The following is a 25,131-nucleotide window of genomic DNA, read 5'->3' as shown; positions in this document are numbered from 1 at the left end:
GGATTCTGTAAACCTAGAACTGTATAGTTCTTCAGCACAAGCCCGTTCATGTGCACAAGCATTTGTATAGATTTCACCCAGAATGTAATGTAACCTGTGGAATTAATTAGGGATTACTGTATTGTTTCAAAGTTGAAAATGGCAAAATATAGGGTATTTTTTTAAAGTGGCAATAGAGATAGTACAAAATCCATGGTGAAAAGAGGACTGATGGAATACTATCTATTGGAAAACTTACATCATTTTTTTTTCTTAAAAGATTTTGCTACAACCCCTTCCAGAAAACTAACTTCTTATTGCCACACTTGTCTCTGTTCATTGTTTTACATTCTGTGTCAGTGCCTACCTTCATGTTTTACTAAGTTAAAATGAATAGGCCCCAGCAAAGTGCAGAAGTTCATACCTTTGAACCTGGGGGAGGTGACAGACCCAGGAATGAATAAATAATGTTTTCTTCTTTAGCAGAGAAGAAAGATTCAAAGTCCTAGAAAAGGAATTAAAAAAAGAACAAGATATTGAAAAGCAGTATATGCAATAGAGAACAGACCCTATAAAATCCTTCCATATATTGAGCCACGACTCTCATGACTTAAGTTTTGGAGAATCTAAGACACAGAAAGAAGCATATTTAGATTAACGTGTTTAATGTCACTTGGCAAAATGAATACACTTCTGCATCTGTGTAAGGAGCAGGTAGAATTTGGCCTTCAAGCATGTACAATATTGCAGTGTATGAGCAGACGGGTAGCTTACCAGGGCTGGATAGTGGTGAGTGTGATGCAGCTCTTGCAGCAGATCCTCACGGGGGCAAGGGACTCCAGGAGCTGGTCCCGGTTTCCCTCTACTCCCCTCCAGTGAGTGGAGAGGCCTAGCTGTAGGGGTTGGCCCTTGCCTGCAACAGCCCCTGCAGCTCTTGGGGGTTTCATAGCTCCGGCTTCTGCCTGGCTTGCAACTGCACCCCAACCTCCAGCCAGACCGGGAGAGGGCGGAAGTTGGAGTCATCCCTGAACTCCAGCTGCCACCCCTCCATCCCCGAATTCAGGGTCGCAATGGTGGGGTTGCTCCGATCTCGCACAGAGGCTGTCAGTGTATAAAGAAGCCGGGTCTTACTGTCTCGGCCAGGCTGCACTGCAGAGGCAACTAAACTGGCGCCCCCTAGTGTGACACCCAGGGGCAACTGCCCCTCCCCTCGCTACACCTCTGTGTATGAGAAACAAAGTAAGTGGGAAAGAAGGACAAAGGCTACTACTGTGATGAATCTTAAGATTTGCTTAATATTAAATAAATATAGCCTTTTAGTTCCTCTTTTGATATAATTGTTAAAATGTTAGTGCCCCCTCCCCTTACATGCACATACATAGTATCTCTAGTTGATAATCAGACCTGGGAACACATCCAGGACCAATCCACTGATAGCACAGTAAGAAAAACAGCAATTTCAATGTGTTGTAGGTATCTAAGGATACTTTGCACACAAGTAACCTTATAAATAAATACTCTTATCATAGTGTCACCATCTACATTTGGGTTAAAGTCAACAGTATGAAAATATAGTCAAACCATATTTTTAGACAAAGAATAATACTCCATAAGGGTTTACATGTAGTATAAACTCATACATTTTTGTCACACTATAGACAATACTTTCCATGGCTACTGCTGAAATACAAGACAAATATGCATCATATATTGACTATCAGCTATGCTAGATATTAGGTACAAAAGTAAGGGATTTACCTCACCATATGTTACCATCATTAAAAATAAAGAGCAAGCGATCAGTCTACTCTAGACATCCAGATTACATAGTGAACAGGAAAACACAGTTACCTACCTTCATAACTGTTGTTCGAGATGTGTTGCTCGTGTGTAATCCATGTAGGTGCGTGCGCGCTGCGTGCACACATTGTTGGAAGTTTTCTTCCCTTAACAGCACCCATTGGGCCAGCAGGAGTGGAGCTGCTATATCAGCTAATATATACCCCTGCTGGCCTTCCACCCCATCAGTTCTTTCTTACTGGACTGCTCTGAAGAAAGTAGTCCGGAGGCGGGCAGAATTTGGAACAGACATGAGCAACACATCTCGAAGAACAACAGTTATGAAGGTAAGTAACCGCTTTTTCTTCTTTGAGTGATTGCTCATGTCCATTCCATGTAGGTGACTCCAAAGCAGAAACCCTAGGAGGTGAGGTGGGAGTTCTAATCTTCAGCTGAGCGGAGGATAGCCCTACTCTTGAAGAATATTGTATACAAGGGGGTCTGATGTGAAAGCCCTGAGTTCGGACACGTGCCTGGCAGACGTGATAGCTACCAGGAAGGACACCTTCCAGAAGAGGTGCAGCAGCGAACATGTCACCCTATGAGCCTGGACAGAATAAGTTTAGATCCCAGTGGGGTATGGGCTGGCACACATGTGGGTAAATTCTGTCCAAACCCCATACAAATCTGAGAACCACAGGACACACAAAGAGTGTTGTGTCCCTAGAGCCTGGGTGAAAGGCAGAAATAGCCACCAAGTGAACCCTGATCAATGAAGAGAACAGCCCCTGGACCCTAAGGTCGAGCAGGTAGTCTAGAACCAAGGGGACCAGTGTGTCTGTTGGGGAAATACTCTTTTGAGCAGCCCAAATGGAGAAGCGCTTCCATTTAGCCAGATAGGTGGCCCTAGTGGAAGGTTTCCTACTACCCAGCAGGACTTCCTGCACCCGATCTGAGCACTGGAGCACCGTCACTGTCAGCCATGGAGCTTCCAGGCTATTAGGAGGAGGGACTGAAGGTTCGGGTGGTGAAGCCTGCCAAAGTCCTGCATTATGAGGTCTGCTGACACAATGGCACCCAAATCCCTTGCTTTTTCCAATGTGCATTATTTTACATTTATCAACACTAAATTTCATTTGCCATTTTGTGTCCAATCACTTAGTTTGGTGGGATCTTTTTAAGCTCTTCACAGTCTGTTTTGGTCTTAACTATCTTGAGTAGTTTGGTATCATCTGCAAATTTTGTCACCTCACTGTTCATCCCTTTTTCATAGCTCTAACTCGAAATAAGCTACGCAAATTGAGCTACCTCAGGCTAAGTCTAGACTACAAGCCTCTTTCGAAAGAGAGCATCTAGACTGCAACCACTTCTTTTGAAAAAGCAAGCCGCTTTTTCGAAAAAGAGCACCCAGACAGTCTAGATGCTGTGTTTTGAAAAAGCCCTGTTTGCATTCAAGAACGCCTTTTTTGGAAAGAGCACTTTTGAAAAATGCGTTCTTCCTCGTGAAATGAGGTTTACCGTGGTTGAAGAAACTGCCACATTCTTTCGATTTAATTTTGAAAGAATGCGACAGCAATCTAGACGCAGGGGAAGTTTTTTCAAAACCCCCCCCGCTTTTTTCGAAAAAGCCCTGTAGGATAGACACACCCTCAATTGTGTAGCTTCTTTTGAAATAGCTTATTTTGAAATTGGGAATGTCTATACAGCACTTATTTCAAAATAGAGCACTCTTCCTCTGACTTCCCTTACTCCTTGTACAATGAGGATTACACAAGTTGGAGTAAGAAATCCTCCAGCTTGACAATATTTCGATATTATTTTGAAATATCTGCCTGCTATGTAGATACGGTCTAATTTATTTTAAAATAACGCTAGTTATTTCGAAATAATGTTGCTGCGTAGACATACCCTAAAGGGCTGCAGGACCATTCGTTGTTTTTAAAGTTTTTTTGGTAAGAAAGATTTAGCATTGAGTGATTCTGTATTACCTACCCTAAACAGTCAAAATTCATGAGTCAGAGGCAGTCAAAATCCATAATACTGACTTAAAAATCATGAATCTGATGTGCTTTTTATTTGCCTTCTCAATTGAGCCACTAGGGTGCATTCAGGTCATGATTTCAAACTTTCCTCTACAATTACCAGGACACGTTTTCTTTATGTTTAAATTAAACTGAGATTCTCATGTAATCACATTATTCCAAGAGCTACAGCTTGAAGATAAACAGATAATATTGCAAGAGTTAGCAACACACAAGTGAAAGACTGTCTGAAGTAATTGGACTCTTAATTCCTAGAAAAAGTTATTAAATAAATTGTACTCTGATTCAAGGAACAAATTAGATAATGTACATTCTGAGAGATAAGTCTTACATTTTTACAGCAGTTAAATTTTCTAATTCTAAATGATCTGAGCATTTGGACTATAACTCAAAATAGGCTCATGTACACAATTTCACATTTGACTTTTGATTACCTCACAGTTGAGGCCCAAACCATTGATCTTTTCTTTACTATAACAAAGGAAGGAAACCTGTTTGCTGAGAATACATGAGAGGACAGGCTGTCTCCCCAAATCTTTAGAGCTGGAAAAGTTGCGCATTTAAAAATATCCATTGTTTAAATATTAGTGATATCTGATCATCAATAGATAAGAAATATTGGGCTGAATTTTCAGAAAGGGAGGCCTAAGGTTCATGTGCAAAAGAAGTTCACACAATTGCACACATGCAGCCAAGTATTTATTAACTTACATAGGTTCTAGGAATGATTGAATGTACAGATATTTCGATAGCTGCCCAAAATATGTATATTCATGTGTCCAATGTGCGTGCAAAGATATGCACTTATTTTTGCCTATGGAACTCTAAGTTCCAGGTGTAAAACATTATTTTTAGCTCCTTTGAGCAGGAATTGTACCTTATTTTTCACTTGGAAAGCACGTAGCACATTGTGCACACTACAAGAAAATAATAATAATGATAATTGTATTCCTCTTCCAGGATTATAATCTTCTATACCGTAGAATATTTTGTAAATATATCTTTCTTTCTACTAAATTCTGTTTCCTTGGTAATTCTAATGGTACAGTCTATTTCTGTCATCAAGGAGAAGATAACCATCCAAGGTTCATTAAAGTCAATGACAGCATTTCAAGCAAGGGATGGGAGTCCTAAAGAACTACTTCTTAGTGCCTCAGGTGACATGTGAGCAGGATTCATCACCGCATTTGGGCCACTGGTTGAATCATTAGCTTCCCAGCTTGAGCCAGGTACTAACAGAGACCTAAGGAGCTCTCTGACAGTATTGAGAGAATATTATTCACAAATATCCATACCAAAAAAAGCTCCATCAAGCATGTAGAGTTACAGTCACTGAGCCTAAACAAACTAATGAAAACCCACTATGTGGCACAAAGTGGACAAAAGGAATAGCAACATTATAAGAAAAGCATCAAAGTTGATGATAGAAAGGGAGTAGAACCAAGAAAGCAACATCTTGCAAGCCCTCCCTGAGCTGCAAGTGGTACACCTCTGCATGAAAATCCTGAGGGTGGGAGTCCATGTTTATTTGGTTGGGACCCTGCATTTATATGCTGACCTTTTGTGTGTGTGTGGAAGGCATATCAAGGCAAATGATCGGAGCTGGACACCAGGGCTGTGTCCAGACTCAGGGTTTTTTTCGGGAAAAGTAGCCTTTTCCCGAAAAAACTTCCCCTGCGTCCAGACTCAAGCCGCGTTCTTTCGAAATTATTTCGAAAGAACGCGGCTTTTCTTTCGATGGCGGTAAACCTCATTTCACGAGGAAGAACGCCTTCTTTCGAAAGTTCCTCTTTCGAAAGAAGGCGTTCTTCAATGTAAATAGGGCTTCCTCGAAAGAGAGCATCCAGACTCGCTGGGTGCTCTCTTTCGAAAAAGCGGATTGCTCTTTCGAAAGATCCGCCTGCAGTCTAGACGCGATCTTTCGAAAGAGGCTCTTTCGAAAGATGCTTTCGAAAGAGCCTCTTTCGAAAGAAGCCTGCAGTCTAGACATAGCCCAGGACACCAGGACTGAGGAAAGAGACAGATTTTCTATATCACCTTGTGCCTTGGCTATCCAGTGAAAGCTGCAGCATCTCCCATTCAGCACCCTTTAGCTCTTTCAACATAAAGCAGTAATAGGGTGTGGGTAGGAAACCAATAGAAGAACAACTCTTGAATGAGCTATGCTGCCGGGGCTGTGGGAGGGGACACAGGATTTCCAGGAAGTGTCGTGAGTATGGCCGGCTAGGGTTGCCAGATGGTTTAAAAAAAAATACTGGATAAAAATGTATCGAGCAAAAAAGAGGGGAGAGTAATCAATGAGACCTGGAGGGGAAGGTTTGTGAGGTCAAGGCAAAAATGCGGTCGCAGCCCCTTTAATTGCCACGTGTCCCAAGCGGGCTTCTGTCAGGTGCTGAGCCGGGCCCGGGAAAAGCACAAAAACTTACTTAATTAGAAAATACCAGACATTTATATGTCCGGTATTTTCTCAATTTGTTTACTGGACACAACGTCCAAATACTGGACTGTCCGGTTCAATACCGGACACCTGGCAACCCCCACAAGTCACTGTCTCTGCAGAGGATAGCTAGGAAATTCCATGCAGTTCACAAAGCAGAGTTTCCCTGTCAAGTTCCCCCTCCCTGTGGGTGTCTCTGTGAAAGGGAACAGTCATATCATCTATTTCTCTTCAGGGCTAAGGAAACATCTCCTAAAACTATTAACTCAAAGGAAAAACTATTTGAAGAGAAATGGAATTTAGGGCACTTTTGAAATGTGCTTAAGGAAGAATGTCTACAAAGTTACTGAAAATGTCAAATGACTTCTCACCCCACAGTACTTCTCCTCATTGAAGATCTGTGGAGGGAGGGGGATGCCATTTTGTGGCTTCTTTTCACCTGGGACGTTCTCTCTCATCCATTTCCTGTTATCCTCGTCACCAGCTATGTCCATTTCCTTAAAGTCAATCTTGTTGGCCTCTAAGAAGCCCACTACTTCCTGCTGTTTCTTCTTAATCTAGTTAGAAGAGGGGAAGAAAAAACAAGAATTGTTATTTTCATGCAAATTAAAAAATAAAATAAAATTGTTATATTAAGAACCAATACAGTTATATTAAACTGGATGTTTTATCTAGTATAGAACAGTTTATTTTAAGAGTCTTTACTTATGACATTTTATTCTGCCAACTCTGCCCCTTAATACTTAGGCCACAGGTACAATTAAGGATGCTTAAAATGAAAAATAGTGATAGAGATGCACCCGTGTTAGTCTTTTGTTTCAGTTAAAATGAAAAATGTTTCCTTAGTTTCTGTATTGGAAACTTTTCCCACTCAATCTGTTTTTCATTTTTTTTAGGAAAAGCAAGAGAATTTGTATATGCAATATTAGGACATAACTTTGGTCTGTGTGTTAGATAAAATTTAAACAAGTTACTTGTACATTTTTAGTCTACTGCTCTGAGCAACTGGAACCAAGAAACCACTCCTGCAATATTTGCCATTAGTTTGCAGCTGTGATTCTGATGTTGGTTATTTACTGTTTGTTTTATGAGAGATCTGCATTAACAAGGGATGAGTGGAATGAGTTTGAGTGACCTACCCATGCATACTAATCACATGCACCTAATCTGAGACCAGCAACACATCCATGTTTCAGATGTGGGTCTCTTTTACTGCCAATTATGCTAAGCCATGTCATAATTTAATGATATGTCAACATTGCAGCTAGAATGATCCCACTAAGCTAATTTTTGCTTGCGACATCATATGATTTGAAAACTGATTTTCAGAAGTGAACCATTTGAACACTGAAACCCAGAATGGCACATAGCCAATGTAATTCAGATCTTAATAACGAGACAAGAAATAAACCCACAAATTAATCTACTATAGTGTGTCTATAATCTAATCAGCCTGAAAAACTGGAGAAGTAGACTGCCAGAATATTTAATTAAAGGACTCATTTTCATTAGTATTCCGCTTATTTCTGCAAAGGCAGAAATAAAAACAACAATGTGTACAATTTTGGGACAGAAAATTAGATTTGTAAAAAGGGCTAAAACTACAGACAATTTGGGATGGAAACACTAATACACAGTGTTTAAAACATGCAAGTGAATATGCAACTGATCAGTTGAAGGCTATGTCTGCACTATAAAATTATGCTGACAAGTTATATGGCATATAGTCACCACAGTTATTACATCACTTGTGAGTGTCCACGCTACACTCCTTCTGTCGCTGGTATGCGCCCTCACCAGGACCACTTATGTCAATGCAGAGTACAGTGTACCATATGTAACTAGCCCAATGTACAATTCATTGTTGTCCAGTGCAGGGTGGTTTCAGAAGCGTTTGCAATGCCTCATGCAGGCGTCGTGCAGTAGTGACTGGGAGCATGGGTTCAACATCCCATAACGTAATGTGCTCCATCCCATAATTTTGTCTGCATCTCATAATATTTCATGCCTCTTTTCAAAATCCTCACAAGCCTCTCCTCCCTCCTTGCTGGCCATATTCTCTGCCAGAAGCATGGCTCCTGTACAGCTCTGCACCATTGTGATCAATGCTGCGAGCAGATCCTGCAGTATTTTCAGGGCTGCAAAAGGAATCATGAGTAACATGCCAATTCTAGGAGTGAGATGGCTGACTGACATAGAAAGAGAGGTTGTTGTTGGCATTCACAGACCAGCTGCAGACGGAGGAGTTCTGGTGCTGGGCCCAAGAAACAAGCGCTGCCTCATGGAATTGCACCGTCGTGCAGATTTGGGATGATGAGCAATGGCTGCAGAATTTTTGAATGTCCAGGTCTGCACTCCTGGGACTGTATAAGAGCCTTACAGCACAGGAACACCAAAATGACAACTGCCTTTACTATTGAGAAGGGAGTGGTGAGTGCACTGTGGAAACTTGCAATGCCAGATTCTGCAAGGAATAAATTTGGAAAAATCTACTGTGCGGCTATTGTGATGCAAGTGTACATGGCTATGAATCACCTGCTGCTACACAGGACTGTAACTCTGAACAATGTGCCAGACAGTGGATGGTTTTGCAGCAATGGGGTTCCCAAACTGCAGTGGAACAACAGATGGCACATTTATCTCTATTTTAGCATCAGACCACCTGGCCACACAGTGCCTCAACAGAAAGAAATTCTTTCCTATGGTAATGCAAGTGCTGGTGTATCCCCAGAGATATTTTAGCATCAGTGTGGGCTGGTCAGGGAACGTACATGACATGCACTTCGTTAAGGACATAGGACGTTTCAGAAAGCTGCAAGCAGGGACTTTCTTTCATGGCCAGCAGATTGGCATTCTAACACCCCAATGGTAATTGTGCCTCTGAGATACCCAGCCTATCTTTTGCTCATGAAGCCATACACCTGCCACCTCAACAGCACCAAGGAGTGTTTCAAGTGCAGAATGACAGTTGAATTTTCCTTTGGTCATCTGACATTGTCTACTTATGAGATTGTTTATCAGTGAAAAAAAAACCCACAATGGCTATAGCTTCCTGTTGTGCCGTGTATAATATCTGTAACGCGACAGGCAGGGGGAAATGTCTGCTGACATGACGGAATGGCTGTCTGATGAATATGCACAGCCAGATACAAGGACTAACAGAGCTCAAAACAGAGCAATATGGCTCTGGAAGGCCTTGAAGGACCATTTTAATAGTGAGCCACAGTTGAGGGTGTTGATATAGTGTGTTCTACCTGGCCTTGATCTTTTGCAGCCTGATATGAACCTTGCCATGAGTGCTATGTGTAGGAATATAGAATTGCCAATGGACCTATTCATATTGTCTGTGAATGATGTTAGGGGGTTCTGACACAAAATGAAGTAACAGGATTTGGTGTGTGTCTGGCCTGCTCAACATCAGTCAATGTATATTTTTAACAAATAAGAATTATGTTCCAAAAAAAAAAAAATTTTTATTCTATAGTCAGGCAAACACATTTAGAACGCAATAAAACTTAATTAAATTATCTGAAAGGGAAAGAACAGTCATTTCCATTCCAGGTACATACACACCACCTGTGCCTTTCACAGGTCAGTGTATGTGGAGCTATGATTGTCTTTAACGTCCCCTGGGGTGGAGTGGTAGGGCTAGGCCTTGCTCCTTATGCCACATGTATTGTTGAAGGGAGGAGTTGGCAGGTCCTACCATTGAGTTATTAATGGGCTGCAGAAGAAAGCAAGCATGGGATTCTTGGACCTGCAGGTCTCCCAGAGTCTGCAGCATCTCTGTGTGCTGCCTTGGAAGCCCTATTAAATTTGCTGCCGCTTCTCCTTATCCTGCTTGAACTCCCAGGCTTTTCTCTTCTCTACTCTTTCCTTCTCCGTGCCATCTGAAAGATCATCCTCAAGGCCCTGGTCTCGTTCTTTAACGCAACACAAGCTTGCAGGATCTCCTAGGCCATAATCATCTTCTTTCTCCTCCTTATCTGGCTCAGGCATTCCACAGGTGTGGAGGAATAGTCCCTTCAGGCTTGATACCAGCAGCAGTACTGACAGGTACCATTGTCAGTGTATTCATCACAGAAATTGAAACTTAGACTCCCGGACTTCCTCCACTTAGGCCACCCAACTTGTAGGCACTACATTCTCACTTCTCCTTGGGACTGATACAGAACAGTGCCAGTCAAACCAGGAGCCATGGTGAGAATGACCTGGGGAGCAGGAGGTGGGAAGCAGTTAAGGAACTGAGAGATAGTTGAGGACAGCCCACAGGCTCTCAAGTATAGGTGTATAAGGCAATGGAACTGAATATTCACACCATTTTCCCTAAGCAGTGGTGATTTTTTTTCCCTCACTCATGGTAACAGAGACAGAAAGAGCTCAGCTAGTGCTGGGATCCCAGGCCTGTGTACTGCAATGGTGTTGGCTGAAGTGGTGGCTGAGTGGCATGGGACAGTATATTACCATAGCAGCAGAAATAAGGCAGTCTCCCATCCTTTCCAGAAACCTTTGACAAAGGATTGTAGAGTTGCATTGAGATCTCTATGGAGGATCCCAATGCACATAAACAAACGGCTCTGAATGGTCCCTCTGCCTAACTTTAAAGGGGAATGAAAAGCAAATAACGAATCTACCTCTGCTGGTTGTTTCACTACCTCTTGCAGCACAAGTACAAGAGAGTAAATCAACAGCTGCATCCTGCTACTTTGGGAGTTCCATCCCTGCAATGTCAAAGCAAACAGCACACTTACCAGAGGTTCCTTTCCCTGCATCATGCTTGCCCATGCTTGACTGTCAAGACTAGCAGCACTGAAGTGGAGTCAGAAACATGCCCTGGCTTGCTGAACAGCTGGATCTCCTGGTCACCTGTCTCCCACACTCCTCCTCCTCTTCCTCTGTTCACAGTCAAGGCCTATAGCTGAGGCTCCTTCAAAGTACAGTATCCATGGGGCTCTTAGGGAGAAGGGGTGGGGTCTCCGCCAAGGATGGCTGCAGCTCTTTGTAATAGCAACACAGCTTCAGCTCCACACCAGATCAATTTTGTTGGCCTGCTTGGTTTAGTACATCCACTGCAGCTCCTTGGCTTTCACACAGCACCGGCAGCCCTTTCCCTGTATCCCCTGAGCAATTGGCTCACAGGTGTTGATGTTTTGCCAGCTGCCTACACACCCTCTTCTCCTCACAGAGCCAGGAGATTTAACACCTCTTGTGTACTCTAGGCAGGCACACAGCTGCAGGATGGTCGGCCAGACAGTTACAGTAATGGCGAGCTGCTAGGTGTGCTCACCAACTTGGACAACCAGACAAAGGAATTTCAAAAATTCATAGGGCTTTTAAAAGGAAAAGTCCTCTGGCAGCAAAGTTCACGATAGTAAAGAGACCAGTCAAGGTGGGGCACTGTGCAAGAACTCCTACAGGCCAACAACAACCGATGGAAGTAGAACCATGTCTATATTGACACTGCATTGACTTAACTGCATTGACCTGGACTCCGTGCTGTTTAGGGAAGAGGATTTATTAAGTTATCATGGGACAGTTACATTGGCAGCAGCAGAGTTTAGATGTAGACACACATCCACAGCTAGGTCAATGAAAGCTGCCTTCCATCAAACTAGCCAGTTAGACCAGGGCAACAAAAATGAATAAAGCTGCTTACTGTAATTCTAGCATTAGTCCATCTCATTGTGCACAACAATTTAAGCACATATGGTACACAGGGCAATGGTCACCTAGCGTGTCTAGGGAGTACTGTTTGCAGTTCAACTGTTCTTCCTTCTCCTGCAGCTCTAGTTTATGGCTTTAAATATTACACATGGATAAACAAGGTTTGTCTAAATTCAGACTCATTTAGCTACAGTGGGCTTGAGCATTCAGGTCAAGCAACATTAGGACAGAGTGTAAAATAAATATGGAGGGGGGAGGGGAGGGGGACCTCATCATTTATTATTTTTAATCTCTGACAACTCTTAAACCCATATTGTGCTTTGTGCGGGGTCTGTCTCGTGGCTTTTGAATGCTTGGGGTGGTCAATACTATGTTATGCCCTATTTATTTACAGACAGTTTTATAAGGAATGACTAGTTGTAAAGGGTGTTCTCAGGTCAGGGGCAACTTTAAATTAAAAAATAAAAATCAGTAAAGTCTATTGTAATTTGCTCAATTTCTGAATAAAAACCTGTGCCTTAGTACATGGGACTGAGAGCCTACAATGTTTATAATTGTAAAAATAACCAGTGATCCTGTGATACTGTAGCCCTGGTCTACACTAGGGAGTTATTTCTGCCAAGCTCGGATTAAGGTAAACTGACACCAGCTACATATTCTACATAGCTGGAGTTGTGTACCTTAAGCCAAACTGCCAGGTCTAGTGTAGACCTGGCCTTTGTGCCAGAGATGGGCTCCATGAAAGCTCTGACTAGATCAATCTGAAGGGGTTCCTGAAGTAGGGCCCACAGGATCTGACCTCATGCAAAATCCCAACTGTCCTAAACTTCACAGGACTGTCCCACTTTGGCCACTCAGGTGGCCTGCCCCACTGAAATGACTTCTAGTCCATATGGCTGACTGGGCTTGCTCTCCACTTAGAGGCTATGTCTAGACTGCAGGCTTCTTGTGCAAGAAGCTTTTTTTGGAAGAGATGTTCCGAAAAAACTTCTTTTGAAAGAGAGCATCCACACTGCAAAGTGCATCGAAAAAGTACAGCCGGTCCCCGAGTTGCGAACGGTCGACTTACGACTGTTCGCAGTTATGACCGAAACTGTCATAAATGGCGGACCCCGAGTTACAAACGCAATCCGTGCTTATGAACAGTGTGGTCAGTGTAACTCAATGGGGTCCGACTTATGAAGTCGGACCCGTAACCGGTTCGTAAGTCGGAGAGAGGCTGTAGAGATTGCTATGGACAGATTGGCCACCAGGGAACCTGTGCTTTTTCCTCTTCTGAAAAAACTCCCTCTTCCCTGTCCACACATGCCTTTTTGCGAAAGAGATTTTTCACAAAAAAAGTCTTCTTCCTCGTAGAAAGAGGAATACCAACTGCGCAAAAACGCCTCTGTTCTTTCGAGAGTAAATCGAAAGAACGTGCTTGCAGTGTGGATATTCCATGCATTGTTGGAAAAATGGCCATTTTTCTGACAAAACTCTGTAGTCTAGACAAACCTTGAGTGTTGTGACCTACCTTTCATGCATGGGAATCACAGCATCATTGTTTTGGTCCAGCTCCCCTGACAGGTGGGCAGCTGGCCCAAATTTGAGTGAATGGTGCTGCTGCAGCCTGGCCACCAGTGGTAGTTTCATCTGTTGTGGAGTAAGGTATTTTCATCTCCATCTCTGGCATTCAAAGCTTACCCACTGACCAACAGCAATAGCAGAGGGTACCTGGTCAGTAAGTATATAGCAGGATTCAAACTGGCAAATAAAGTTGATTAAGTTCTCTGATCTGACACTATAACAGCAATCTGCTCCTGAGAGGCTGACAGAGAATAAGGGTATGTCTACATTACCAGCCTAGTTCGAACTAGGGTGGTAATGTAGGCAACCGGAGTTGCAAATGAAGTCCGGGATTTGAATTTCCCGGGCTTCATTTGCATAAAGCCGGGCACCACCATTTTTAAATGTCCGCTAGTGCGGACTCTGTGCCGCGTGGCTACACGCGGCATGGACTAGGTAGTTCGGACTAGGCTTCCTAGTCCGAACTACCGTTACTCCTCGTTTCACATTTCACGTGTAGCCGTGTGGCACGGAGTCCGCACTAGCCGACATTTAAAAATGACGGCGCCCGGCTTTATGCAAATGAAGCCCGGGAAATTCAAATCCCGGGCTTCATTTGCTACTCCGGTTGCCTACATTACCACCCTAGTTCGAACTAGGGTGGTAGTGTAGACATATCCTAAGTTATTACATTGCAGCTTCAGCGGTGGCTTGGCATGGAAGAGGTGTTATCAGTTTGCAATATAAGCTCAAGTCCGCACGTGGCCAAATTCATTTACCCCCTGTCCCTCCTGGAGACAAGTGTTCTGGTGGCATGGATTTTAAAGTAAAAGAATACAATTATTCTGTATTCAGCACAATCCTGCTTAACGTATCCATTCTTGTAAAACTAAAGTCTAAGGGCTCAATACTTCAAATACACAGGCCTTCACTTGTCCACGTGGGTGCCTGCTATGTGACCTCTCTTTCCTTTCCCTTCCTCCATAACCATGCACTGGACCATTAGATACACTATCCAATACAAACATTAACACACAATTTTTACCAGGGTCAGTGAGAACTGAAAGCCTGAATATGTTGTTTACATTTTGGGAACTATATGTTATGAAAGCAGGCTCTCAGGCAGAAGCAGCTCTATCCCACACCACAGCAAGCTGCCAGGGAAAGCGGCTGGCCACACAAATTAGGGCGAGGCTCAGGGAGAGAAGACCAGTGAGCTCCCTCTCCTCCCTGCAGGTAATGTGGAGCAGAGAGCATGCGGCTCTGGTTTGAGCACAGGATATCAGGGAATCACTGTACAGGGGAGATGTGGATAGTCACATGCCTTCCCATATTAGGGAAAAGGGGGAGAGGAGCACAAGGCAAAGGGGAGGACATCAGTCATTTATGCTCCCATCCCACAATATTTCGGCTCCTCATTCCCCACTGGGAGTGCGAAGAAGCTGCCTGGGGCCTCTTGCCCCCTCAAGCCAGGGTCCAGGTGCCTTAGCTTCTTACCCAACTCGCTCCTCCCACTATGTGACAGGAGCTGGGCAGCCTTGTTAATTTCACAGCAGCTGTGATATTGACAAGACAGCCAACTTAGAACAGTGGAGGTAAAAATGCCCTGGGTTCTCACCCCAGCTCCCTTCAAGGAATGGGGTCCATCTGCCTGGGTTTCTTGCCCTAACTCCCAGCTCTCCAAAGCAGCGGGAGGCAGCTGGGCTCTAGCTGCCTGAGTTTGATCAATTTAAGGGTTCTTGCTGTGGAATTGACAAGATAATTACATTTGCTGATGGTTAGCAATGTCATCTTAATTATAGCAACATATATGCTACAGTGCTGCGCAAACAGGTGGCAAACCCCTCTTTGGCTATGTCTACACTGGCAGGTTGTTGCACCAGAAGTATGCAAATGAGGCTAAGCGTGGAATATCGCCAAGCCTCATTTGCATACCTAACGAGTCGCCATTTTTGTGGAAGAGGCTCTTGCGGTAGAAGGAGCTGTCTACACTGCCCCTTCTTGTGCAAGAAAACCCCTCTTGCACAATGCCGCTATTCCTGAAAATAATCAGCATAGCGGCATTGTGCAAAAGGGTTTTTCTTGAGCAAGAAGGGGCAGTGTAGACAGCTCCTTCTAGTGCAGGAGCCTCTTCCGCAAAAATGGCAGCTCACTAGGTATGCAAATGAGGCTCGGCGATATTCCACGCTTAGCCTCATTTGCATACTTCTGGCGCAACAACCCGCCAGTGAAGGCATAGCCTTTGTGTGGGAGCTAGGATCAGCACAGAGGATCTTCTCTTATTATGAACAGAAATTAGGTCACTGAGAACGTGCAAGGTCTGGGCCCAATCCTGCAAGCAAGCTGTATGGCAGGAGACACAAGGAGCACTTCCAGGTGTATTGATTCATCTTTTTTTAGAATTACAAACTGACTCTTAGAAGGCAGGTGAGCACATAAAAAGGTCAGATATAACCAAATGACAAAATGATTTCTGAGGTGTCCTAACCACGAACGGCAGTAAGGAACATTGGAGAAGGTATACTATTCTCTCTCCTTAAGAAAGAAGCCTCTTCTGATTTATTATAGGGTTTTTTTTAAAGGAGTACACTGCTGTATCAACTTACAGGGTTTCTGAACACTTTAATAGTTAGAAAATGACTTCAATTGTGATGGCTTTTTCAAGCCAACCATCTGGTAAATCTGTATGCTAAAACTAGTTGTTGATCTTCAGCTTTCCTTAATGAATAGATTTGCATAAACTAAATTCTCCTGTTAGGAAATCTAGAATAAAAAGAGACATTATTTAAAATATGTAAAGATGTAGTAAGGGGAAAATATATCCAATAGATTTTGCTCCAAAGCTTAACCAATCATCATCAGCTAAGGATCTGGACTATACATTTTGATCCCAATCAATTTTATTGGGCTCACTTTGGAAAAATATTTTACTAAGACAACAACATATTGCAAATACAGATCCATAAGAGTAACTTTTTTAAAAAAGCAACAATTGAACTAGAGAAATAAGATAGGTAACAGTAACACCATAAAATATTGTATTTGATTTGTTGAGGGAGGTTCCAGGACTGGTGAAGAACAAATGTTTCCTCTGTGAGTGCAGACAAAGCCTCAGATTAAGTATTTAGCTTATGCAGTTAGCACCTGTTAACACTTCACCTTGAATTTTCCCTTAATCTGTGCATCATACTTATGCTAACCGATCTGTTTAACCTTGTATTTAGCTGTGAAACCATTCCCAGACCTGAGGAAGAACTCTGTTTAGGTCAACGGTGTCCAACTTTTTTATGCCCAAGATCTTTCTGAATTTTAGGGCAATCGGATATCTATTCTGCCCCTTAGCCCAAAGCCCTGCCCCACTCACTCCATCATCCCTCTTTCTGTTACTCACTGTTCCCCATCCTCACTCACTTTTACTGGGCTGGTGCAGGAGGCTGGGATTCAGGAGGGGGTGTGGGAACAGGAGAGGAGATGGGTGCTGGCTCTGGGAAGGGGATAAGGGCTGAAGCAGGTGCTTCTGTGCAGGAAGGGATTTGGAATGCAGGAGGAGGTACGGGGTGCAGAAGTGGGTGTGCGGTGGTGGTTCTGGGAGAGGATTCAGGGCTAGGGCTTGGGATCCTGGCTATAGGAGAGGGTTGGGGGTTGGTGTGTCGGGCAGCATTTACCACCAGACCAGTGGCTCCTGATTACGGGTGCAGCAATGCTGAGGCAGGATCTCTACCTTTTCTGAGCTCATACAACTCTCAGAAGGGGCCAATGCATCCCTGTGACCCTGGGGCATGTGGCTCTGTGTATTACCCCTATCTGCTTGCACTGCCCCATTAGCTCCCATTGGCCACAGTTCCCATCCCTGGCCAACAAGAGCTGCGAGTGGCGGTGCTTGCAGGCAGAAGCAGCATGCAGAGACTCCTGCCCCCTTCCAGATTCCACTCCATATACATGGAGCCACACTGGCTGCTTCCAGAATGGGTCAGGTGTATGAGGCTGGAGCAGGCAAGGAGCCTGCTGATCATGATCCACTGGGAGACCTCCCCAAGATCAAACAGTCAATCATGATCAATTGGTCACCACCAGTGTTCCTTGTAAGCTGAGCACTTGGGCAGGAAAAAATCAGGTGCCACCTAGCTGATTAGCAGAGCACCCACTGATGCCCATAGCTGGTAGCATGTGTTTCTATTGATGGTGCACCTCTGCACTTGTCTTGGCACGCACAACAACATTTATTCTGCATATGGATAAAAAAAAGTTAGTGGAACACTTATCACACCTGGTCTAACTAGAATGCTGGTGGCTCCCACCAACAGAATTTAGTCCAGTAAAAGATACCTCACCCATCTTCTGTCTCTACTATTCTTGGATCAACACAGCTACGACAACATTGCATACAACAACTGAGCTATGCAGAATTACACCAGTTCAGTTTGGGCCAGTCATGTTTGTAGTCTGTTTCAAAACAATGATAGTAGTAGTAGTAGTAAATAGCCAAATTGGAAACTGCATCAGTAATACCAGTACAATTTATATTCTCAGTTCACAGGACAATACAAGACTGATACAAAATAAGGTTTGAGGCATTTTCCATCCCTATTTTTCTATAGTAATATACAATCAAAACAATGACTTATTTTATTAGAAAATTACTCGCGCAAAACATGTTAAAGAATTATTAAGATTGTAGGCCCATATTAATAGTCAAAGTGTAGATAATATTAGTGTTAAAACATGTACACAATACACCTAACATTAGAAATCCAGAAAATGCAAAATTAAAGTTGTGCTTGCATCAGTGTGTAAAAAATGGCCCAAGTAACAAAAAATAAATGTCAGCCAAAATGTGTTGGCATTTCACTAGTAATAATATTAATTATTGCTAATGACTGAAGATTGGGATCAATAAATGCAAAGTGTCCATTTGGCACTGATCACCTTTCTTAACAATAATAGTAAATTGCTTTAGCAATGCTTAAACTGGTGCATCTGGATGATAGGCATATGTAACCCACTGTTCTAGGGCATGTTCTCTGTCCCACCACACTAATACCAACCCTGGTACCTTCCCTTGCAACAAACCCTGTTGCCAGCTTTGTCCACATATTCACTCTGCTAATACCATTATTGGACCTAACCAAGTGAGTTATAAGATCAAGAACATACCGTATATTCCTGCGCATCCAGAAATATAATTTATGCTATCATGTGCCGAAAGTGTCCGTCTGCTATGTACAATGGACAAACGTCTCAGACACTTCATCAAAGGATCAATGCCCACAAAACAGATATTAGACAGGATCACAAAGAAAAAACAGTTTCTTGCCATTTCAACCAGAAAGGACATTGTCTCAACAACTTAATTACCTGCATCCTGCTTCAAAAGCCTTTTAAAACTGCCCTTGAAAGAGAATCCTCTGGTCTGTTATTCATGCTAAAATTTGACACTTTATGCCAGGGTCTTAACAAAGACTCTAGTTATCTTACCCATTACAAAGATAGCTTCCCCAATTATCACCTCTGATATCATTAGCTCACAGACATTTACCTTTCCCTTCCCCCCACCGCATCTCCCTTCTGTTCTGAAATTTGATTTGTCCTTTTCATATGTGTTCTTTTTTTTAATTGTATTCTTTGGTATATATGGTTGTGACTATTTTGTTCCACTATTTGATCTGAGGAAGTGGGTCTGGCCCACGAAAGCTCATCATCTAATAAACCATCTTGTTAGTCTTTAAAGTGCTACATAGTCCTGTATTTTGTTTCAGCTACCCTAGAATAACACAGCTACATTTCTATCACCCTTTTATTTCAGTGCCTTATTCATAGTGAAAAGGAGTCTGCTACAGCAGTCAGCAAAGTTGATGTAGCTCTGATTTAGGAAAGCACTGAAATGTGCATAATTTTAAGTATGAAAGTCTCATTGATTGCAATGTTTAATTTAAGCATGTGCCTAAATGTTTTGGTGAGCCGGACCCTTAGTCTAAAGGCTCATGCTTTAGTCTAAGGGTATGTCTACACTAGCCCCCAAGTTCAAACTAGGAAGGCTAACATAGGCATTCAAAGTTGCAAATGAAGCCCGGGATTTAGATATCCCGGGCTTTATTTGCATCTTCCCGTCCAGACGCCATTTTTAAATCCCCTTAGTCCGAACTAACTGCTCGCAGCTACACGTGGCAGTCAAACGTTAACTCGAACTAAATACTTAGTTCAAGTTAACTGTTACACCTCATGGAATGAGGTTACCTTGTGGCCAGGGCAGCCAGCAGGGCACCCTGGGAAGGGCTGGAGGCCCCCTATTCCGAAATAAGCATCTACACAGTGCTTATTTCGAAATAGCAATTTCAAAATGGGCGCTAATCCTCGTGGAATGAGGTTTACCAATTTCAAAATAAGCCCTCCGCTATTTCGAATTAATTTCAAAATAGCAGTTGGCTTGTATAAACACTAGGAAAGTTATTTCGAAATAACAGCTGTTATTTCAAAATAACTTTGCTGTGTAGACATACCCTAACAGATTTATTGGAGCATAAGCTTCCGTGTGCAAAGACTCACTTCGTCAGATGCACAAAAGTTTATACTCCAACAAAGGCATGAGCATTTAGACTAAAGGTCGGGCTCACCAAAACATTTAGGCACATGGTTAAATTAAACATTGCAATCAGTGAGACTTTCATACTTAAAATTATGCATCTGACAAAGTGGGTCTTTGCCCATGAAAGCTTATGCTCCAATAAATCTGTTAGTCTATAAGGTGCCACAGGACTTCTTGTTTTTCATATTAGTGGGACTCTTTCAATTTAGTTGAGAGTCACAGTGACTTGTCCAGAGAAGGGTGGCTTTTTCAGTACTTTTCAACTCTTCTGCTCTGGAAGTTTCTTAAGGAGGCGGCATTGGTGTAGCTGTAGAGATAGATGCAGTTACACTTATGTGCATGCACTAGCCAGTTTGTTTAGTAGTGTCACTGTGACTGAGCAATTGCTGAGGCAGGGCTGCAATTTGAGCTCCTCTGTGAACTGGATATAAAAAGAAATAGTCTTGTCACAGTTCCCACCTCCCCTGGATTTCCAGCTCTCAACATGTGCTGATAACAACAGCAGCAAGATTCAAAACTCCAATCTGCCGCATAGCCTTTCAAGTGACACACAATAAAGAGGGTGTTCAAGTTGGTTCTGGCTTCCTTGAAAACAATATCCACTATACAATAGCATTAAACCCTAGCAGAGTCATAAGATAGGTCTCAAAAGTAAATACATATAATTTCTACTGCAAACAGCCATGCTCACTGTTTCTAATGCAATAGGCAACCTAATTGCCTATTTTGTATACACTAATTGTATATATTCTTTGCAAAGAGATTTCAGTCTATTGATTGAAATATTTAGATATCAATACATTAATTGTAATTAGAATTTAAATACACACAAATAATATTTATTAACTTTCTCCATGTGTGAAGACACTTGCAAGAATTAGCTATCAGACATCAGACTAGAGATATCTCTCACACACACACACGTCCCTCCCTCCCGATTCTGGTGGGGAGAACGTATGGGTGGAACATGCATGACATAAGTCACCTACCGCTGTAGACCCAGAAGATGTGGCTACAAAGACTTTGATCACCATTTTGACAGTTGTAGCAGAAAACCACCAGAACAATCCTGTTATCTTCAAGTCACCAGAGCCCTGAGAGTGAGCCTGACATTCAGCAGCTCTTAGAACAACCAGAATCCCAAACGAATCTCCCCTCCACATCAGTCTGAGTAGTTTTAGCCTCTCCCACCCACTGGTATCCTGGGTTTCCCCAGCTTCATTGGCTCTTTTAGGTATTTTGGGAGTCTAGAAGCTGGGAGAAGATTGGTTGGCAAAAGTGTCTATCACAGAGGGACTTGCACCTGCCTCTAGCCTCTTCACTTTAGAATTGACCGGGTGACAGTCCATAAAAGGCAAGGGAGAGTGGTGCACCAATCAAACAGGGCAAGGGAAATGCTGGTGGGGACAGGAGGAGAAAGAGTGCTGAAAGAGTTTGCAAAGCTGCAGGACAAAGTTTAAAGGGATGTCAGCATTTTAATAATAATCTCTTATATTCAAGAATTCACATCCACTCTCAGAGTAAAATATGGAGCCTCAGTTTGAATCTTATTTGCAGAGTAGAAGCGGCAAACTCTACCTTTAAAAACCAAACAATTTGGAAACAACAATTCTGAGATGAGCCTGAACTAAAGCCACAGTTTCAAAGAGACCTGATGAAACAAGTTTTCCTGTACTCTCTGTGGCCAATGAACAGTCCATAGTACTTTTTGTAAGAGTGCAGGCCAGGTTTCCTTTTGAAAAACTTCTCTGAGTAGTACAGTGCACTAGTTTTCCACTGACTGCTGCTTTCCCTCCCGTTGATGGCTGCACATCCGTGATGCAGATAACACACTGTTTAGCTTCTGGGGATCTTTCAGAATGAGCATTATTTTAGGAATGTGAAATATCACATTATTTTTAAATTACAAGGACAAAATTCACCTCTGCTGTAATTAGGTTCAACTCATCCATTTCAATGGAATTGAGATTCTTAATGCCAGATGTGAATTAGGCCTCATGAATTTAGACCTCATTCCACAGAGCATTTAAAAACCCTTAACTCTAAAACTCAAGGCTTTAGGCTCCAATCCTGCAAATGTTTAACACTAAACATAGTGCTAACTACCATCGACTCAGAGTTATGCTGAAAGTAAGCAGTAAGCAATGCACTTGGCAAACAACTTAGTACCTATATGGAACATTACATAATTTTAAATAAATATTGCTCTACTGCATCAAAAATATTTCCATCTTTACGTAAATGGAATTCTGAATACATTCATTGAAAAAGGATGCTTTACAATTTCACTATTTCTCATTCTCTGTCACCTGCTTCTTCCACAAAGAGACACAATGGCAATCTTGCAAGCAATGAAGACAGGTAGTAAAAAATGTTTGCTGACAGTTTTTATAAAAAAATTAAATAAACTGTGCCAAAAAAGGTAAACTATGTATATTTTTGTTAGTCTCTAAGAGTGCGTCTACACTGCACCTAAAGCTCGAAAGAAGCTACACAATTTGAGCTGTGCAAATTGCGTAGCTCAATTTCAAGTTAATTTTGAATTAGCTTATTTTGAAATTTGGCTCTGTCTACACAGCACTTATTTCAAAATAAATCACTATTCCAAAATGTCCCTTACTCCTTGTAGAATGAGATTTACAGGGACTTTGGAATAGCAAGCCCATTATATTTCAAAATAACAAGCATGCTTAAAAGACGTAGAATAGCTATTTTGGGATACCAGAGATATCCCGAAATAGTTCTGTGGTGTAAATGTACCTTAAGGTGCCACAGGACTATGCTTTGTTTTTACAGTTACAGACTAACATGGCTACCCCTCTGAGACTTTTATGACAAAAAAAGATACTTCATGCTAAAACTTGGCATACAGTCATTTACCCAGGAGATTTTTATTGCTAAATTCAACAAATTATTTTAGCAGAGACCAGAGAAACTTGGACTTTTTTTATAGATAGCTGAAATAATGCCAGTTTTCTATTGCATTTGACTTGTTTTTCTCCTCCAGGCTGCCCACTTTCTCTGGCCTTTTTTTTTTCATTATTACCATTCACTTTACTATGCTATGCCTTTGTAACATTGTCTATTTTATATTGGCTGGTCTTGCAACTCTGACAAGCTGTAAAGTTGTTCAACTGAATAATTGTTGGATATCCTGAAAAATGTGTAATGTCTGATAACATATACACGCTGTGAGTCATCTGCTTTTTGCATTTTTATTTCTTTATTTTAAAAAAAGCACAAAGATTTTAGCCAGTTTTGAACAACTAATTTAATTTATTGAATTGTATAGCATCTTCACAGGCCTTCAAATGCTTTGCAGAATTACCCTGTAATCGTTTTCTACAAGGCATAGTGCCAACTACCATGTTTAAGTTGCACCGCTAATGATTATTATACACAGCTGTATTTGCAGGTTGGGTCCATTAAGGCATTTATTGTCTTGTAGAACTGTGACAAGAACCATGATCAGTGCACTACTTCTTTTTATGACCCAGCTATCAAATAGCAATATCTTGTAGCCATTCTGCAATAGAGCACGAGTCTCCCCCCGCCCCCCCCCCAAGTTTGAAAAAGTTTCAATTTTTTACAGTTATATGAGTAAAATGTTTATTTTTCAGACGTTTTTATATTCGGATTTGTATCCACCAAATATGGGGTGTCCAGCCCCTCTTTTCTCTGGCGTTTGGGACTAAGGCTGGGTGGGTTATGAGTTCCCCTCTCTTTGATCTGAGGAAGTGGGTCTGGCCCACGAAAGCTCATCATCTAATAAACCATCTTGTTAGTCTTTAAAGTGCTACATTGTCCTGCATTTTGCTTCAACTACCCCAGACTAACACGGCTACATTTCTATCACCCCTCTCTTTGAGGCTAGCCTGTGAGGTTTTGCTGTGGGTTTCAAAGAGAGGTTTTGCCCTTCGATCACAGGCTCCCTAATAGCACTGCTGGGCGGGACTGTAGCAAGAAGAGAGGCCGGTGGGTTTCTAGGCATCAGACACTGGAGGGTTAGTACATGGAGTTGATGCAGAGCATTGCAAGCGAGCGCTGCTGCTGCTGACTATAAAACAGTTGTGGGGCCGCCTCCCCTTACAGCCCCCGTCGCTGGGGGGAGGGGAAACAAACGCAGCGGAACGCCTTTATTTTCGGGAAAGAAAGGAAGTAAAGGGCGGGAGAGGAGAGCGCGCGGGAGGGGACCGGGAAGACCCAGGAAGGGGGAAAGTGGCGGGTGCGAAGCCAGGCGCCCCGGCTCAGAACGCTGAACTACAAGCCCCAGGATGCACCGCGCCAGTGTGCCCGGTTCCCATGGCAACAAAGAAAACAGCGTTTCCTGCGAGAGCCAGGTAAGGAAGGGGTGACGGCCCCGCCCTGTGCGGGGGAAGGGGCAGGGCGGGCGGGAGGCAAAGGTGGAGGGTCCTAGCTGGGCGGGGGGAGGCAGAGCAGAGGAGCTACAGGGAGCCCGCCACCCGGGCTGTCCTGCCTGGCTGCTTCCTCTGCCTTGCAGGGTCGGTGCAGTCGCAGCCTCTAGCTCCACCCACCGCTGCCCCGAGTCCCTGCAGCCTTCGGACTGAGGTGGCCTGCTGGTGCCCCAGGCCTTGGGCCAGCTGGCTGGAGGAAGATCTGGCCAGATAGTAACACCCTCCGCGCCACGCTTTCCCAGCCTGTCTTCTGGCTGCCATCAGACCATACGTCATCTCTCCCTGCCCCCTTATTTTTGCTGCCTCTGGGGGGAGGGGGAGTGACAACTTATGTTGAAACAGAGATTGCAATCTGTGTGCTAATGTAGATCCTTGCCCAATACCTAGGGTAAGATACGATTTCTGATCCCTTATGGACCATTGCCGTGGCATAGAATCACTGGGGCAAAGTACTGCCACTGCCCCTGCCACTCCTCCCACCTCACCTTCTCCTGGAAGAGAGGACCCCCACAGGGGTGAATCCCTCTGACTGGTTTCATATGATGTTAATAAGAGGAGGCAGGGTGAACGCCCCACAGAAAGTAGTCCTTCAAAGAATTACAATTTTAAAATGGCACTGCTGAGGGTGTAACTTAACCTAGCTTGCTAGCCTGTAGTAGCTCCAATAAGATATGTGCAGTGAATAAG

General features: G+C 43.0%; 2 protein-coding genes across 2 annotated transcripts in view; one reads left to right on the top strand and one right to left on the bottom strand.

Annotated features, from left to right (window-relative positions):
* Positions 1-21,225, bottom strand: part of SH3BGR (SH3 domain binding glutamate rich protein) — a 50,592-nt gene extending 29,367 nt beyond the window's left edge. The window contains exons 1-3 of the mRNA XM_006111781.5: positions 21,019-21,225; positions 6,609-6,794; positions 404-484 (exon numbers count right to left, since the gene is read on the bottom strand). Coding sequence (XP_006111843.2) covers positions 404-484; positions 6,609-6,794; positions 21,019-21,192 — 441 coding nt within the window. The 5' untranslated portion in view covers positions 21,193-21,225. The remainder of the gene's footprint in view (positions 1-403; positions 485-6,608; positions 6,795-21,018) is intronic.
* A 2,979-nt stretch (positions 21,226-24,204) lies between these two features.
* The window catches only part of LCA5L (lebercilin LCA5 like), a 31,243-nt gene continuing 30,316 nt past the window's right edge, over positions 24,205-25,131 (top strand). The window contains exon 1 of the mRNA XM_025186518.3: positions 24,205-24,369. Coding sequence (XP_025042303.3) covers positions 24,332-24,369 — 38 coding nt within the window. The 5' untranslated portion in view covers positions 24,205-24,331. The remainder of the gene's footprint in view (positions 24,370-25,131) is intronic.

This window comes from Pelodiscus sinensis, chromosome 1 (genome assembly GCF_052426305.1).
Source record: "Pelodiscus sinensis isolate ZL-2025 chromosome 1, ASM5242630v1, whole genome shotgun sequence".
Lineage (NCBI taxonomy): Eukaryota > Metazoa > Chordata > Testudines > Trionychidae > Pelodiscus > Pelodiscus sinensis.
The sequence above is the reverse complement of the archived record's forward strand: the minus strand, read 5'-3'. Positions and strand labels throughout refer to the sequence as shown.